General features: G+C 38.5%; 1 protein-coding gene across 1 annotated transcript in view; it reads left to right on the top strand.

Annotated features, from left to right (window-relative positions):
- Window positions 1-2,594, top strand: part of LOC103461286 (multidrug resistance-associated protein 1-like) — a gene marked incomplete at both ends in the record, with an annotated part of 4,467 nt that extends 1,873 nt beyond the window's left edge. The window contains 3 exons of the mRNA XM_008403602.2: window positions 3-95; window positions 1,974-2,151; window positions 2,514-2,594. Coding sequence (XP_008401824.2) covers window positions 3-95; window positions 1,974-2,151; window positions 2,514-2,594 — 352 coding nt within the window. The remainder of the gene's footprint in view (window positions 1-2; window positions 96-1,973; window positions 2,152-2,513) is intronic.
- Between the last annotated feature and the right edge of the window lie 3 nt (window positions 2,595-2,597).

Genomic DNA, 2,597 nt, shown 5'->3' with positions numbered 1-2,597 from the left:
GCCCTCATCAAAGCGTTTGGCCCCTACTTTCTGATTGGCTCAGGCTTTAAGCTCCTGCAGGATTCCATCACCTTCGTCAACCCCCAGCTGCTCAGGTAAAGAAAAATGAAATAATAAAGTTTAGAGTCTCCGTCAGCGCGCTAACCGCGCTGSAGCACATTAGCAAATAAAGCCCTCTTTGTTCCAGTTCTGAAAACAACTATTTCCAGCACTTTTTATTTTTATTTTTGCATGTTGTGTTTGCATCTATCCAAAGTAGGGTTGCTTTCTTCTAAGTAAAAAATGTGTGCTAGCTTTGTCTGAGATGTAAATAGATTTCCTCTTTGGGCCCTTAATGGCCCCTGGGTGGAAATTTGATTAAGGCAAATGTTCTGTGAAARCCGTATCTCCAAGTTTCAGTGAGATAAGATATGKTAGCTGATCACCAACAAATTTCCCTCCATGCATTTTGTCATATGACTCAAGGTTGTTAACTAATACCAATTGTATCTGTTCTGTGCAGCACAGGCAAAGAGTTCAAAGCACCCTCAAGTCTTAATTTGAGTTTTCAAGATGCAGCACTCTACTTGCATATCCTAAAATCTTCTGTTAAAAATKGATAAAAAATGAAGTCGTGATGAAACTGTAAGTGTGCTGGTGTGTTTAGTCAAGTATGTCAGACAAATTCAAGATGCCTTTTCTAGTTCTGTCTAGTTTTTAATTACATGTTCTCTGACCCACAGCCGGTAATCGTTTGTCCGATCTTATTGAGCTTTAAATCTCACCTGCTAACACAAGTCAAATAACCCAGGCTGATAGTAAAGGCTTGATTGTCTCTTCATCAGGCAACAAACATCTTGCAGCTGTTGTTTGCCTGTTTGGTAACACTTTATTTGCRTTAAATTATCATAATTTGCAAAATCATGCAAAGTTGACACTTTTAATGGACTTTTAATGCAACTTTTAGAGCAACTTTGCATTAAAARTGTCATTATTTACCGAATGACACTTCATGACAACTGYCATAAACATTCGTAAAGACTTCTTTATGTTCATGACATGTGTTGTGTCATGTTTATGACAGTGTCATGTCAGTCTTATGCACAMCCCTTCAAATAAAGTGTTGCCACCTGTTTCTCTAGTTTTGCTAGTAGCCAAATGCTCGCAACCACCCTAAAGAATTTAAAGTTCGAAAATGACGAGCAGTGTGCCTGGTCGGCTAGCTATTAAGAAACGAAAGGGAAAAGGAGCTAAAACAGCACTGTTAAAAAAGCTAACTGGTTTAAAATGGACTAGCATGCAACAGTAAAACCCTTTTCAGGCTRTCTGAAAAGTTAGCTGAAAGATGACATGCTAGCTTACTTCAGTAGTCAGGAAGGTKTTCCTGAAACAAGATATTTACTTACACTATTTAAAATTCAGAATCTTTTCACTTCCTGACATAAATGAAACTACATTCATTCAGTTTAAGGTCAGTAAGGATTACGAAAGTTATTTCTTTTTCCTAAATAATGACGGCAAATGTTTACCTTCACCCTTATACATTAGCTGTCTCCTACCTGAAGAGTCTTTGCTTTCATATCCAGACTTATGGAGGTCATTCAGGATCTTCCTTTTATCTTTATATTTTTCTATAATGTCACATAAAGAATCAGATGTTGAACAGTGTGCCTCCATATAGCTCAAATGCTAAGAATTAATATAAGAAAATGACAAAACTGGGCCTTCATGATTTACACTTTGCCAAAGTTCTGGAAAGAAAAAGGTGTTTCTTTTAGCTTTGCAGCCTCCATCAGCTGCAAAAAGATAAAGAGATTTAGTTGATAATAATTTGTCCCATGGTACAAATTGATCAACTTAATTTGATCAATCTGTACAAACGTTTGACGCAGGACACCTGAAATCACTCCGCCAGACTGTTAATGAGGTGCAGATTGTTGAACGCTTTGGTTGTTTGTAACTTTGATTTTTTTTTTTTTTTTTTACTTTTCCAGGATGTTGATCTCCTTCACCAAACAGGAGGACGCCCCTGTTTGGTGGGGTTACACGCTGGCCTTCCTCATGTTCTTCACAGCCATCCTGCAGACTCTCATCCTCCACCGGCACTTTCAGTACTGCTTTGTCACGGGGATGAACGTCCGGACCGCTCTCATAGGAGCCATCTACAGGAAGGTACACGTCTGACAGTCACTTTCTAAAACCTCAGTTCACCGCMCCGCTTTCTTCAAATCTAACAAAATGGGTGGCAAATGTCTGTGCTACGTTTGTGCTTTTATCATTTTAAAGATATTRGTAAATGTTTYCAGAGGTCATGAAAGGTCAAGCAAAGTTGGTGTCAATCAACTCAGCTGTGTTTGTGCTGGTTTGTGGAGTAARAATTTCCGTTTGCGCTGCTTTGGCTTTGAAGATATTAATGAAAGTGTAACGGTCAACAGAGTGGACTAAGCAGCAGTTTTAATAATAATTGTTTTGCATTAAGGAGTATTAATTTTTCCTCACCCACTTTTTATTGTTTTTTTGTTGTTTTTTTTCAGTCTCTGGTCATAACAAATGCTGCCAAGCGTTCCTCTACGGTGGGAGAAATCGTAAATCTGATGTCTGTCGACGCACAGAGGTTC

This window comes from Poecilia reticulata, unplaced genomic scaffold (genome assembly GCF_000633615.1).
Source record: "Poecilia reticulata strain Guanapo unplaced genomic scaffold, Guppy_female_1.0+MT scaffold_942, whole genome shotgun sequence".
NCBI lineage: Eukaryota > Metazoa > Chordata > Actinopteri > Cyprinodontiformes > Poeciliidae > Poecilia > Poecilia reticulata.
This window is presented reverse-complemented; position numbering and strand designations above follow the sequence as displayed.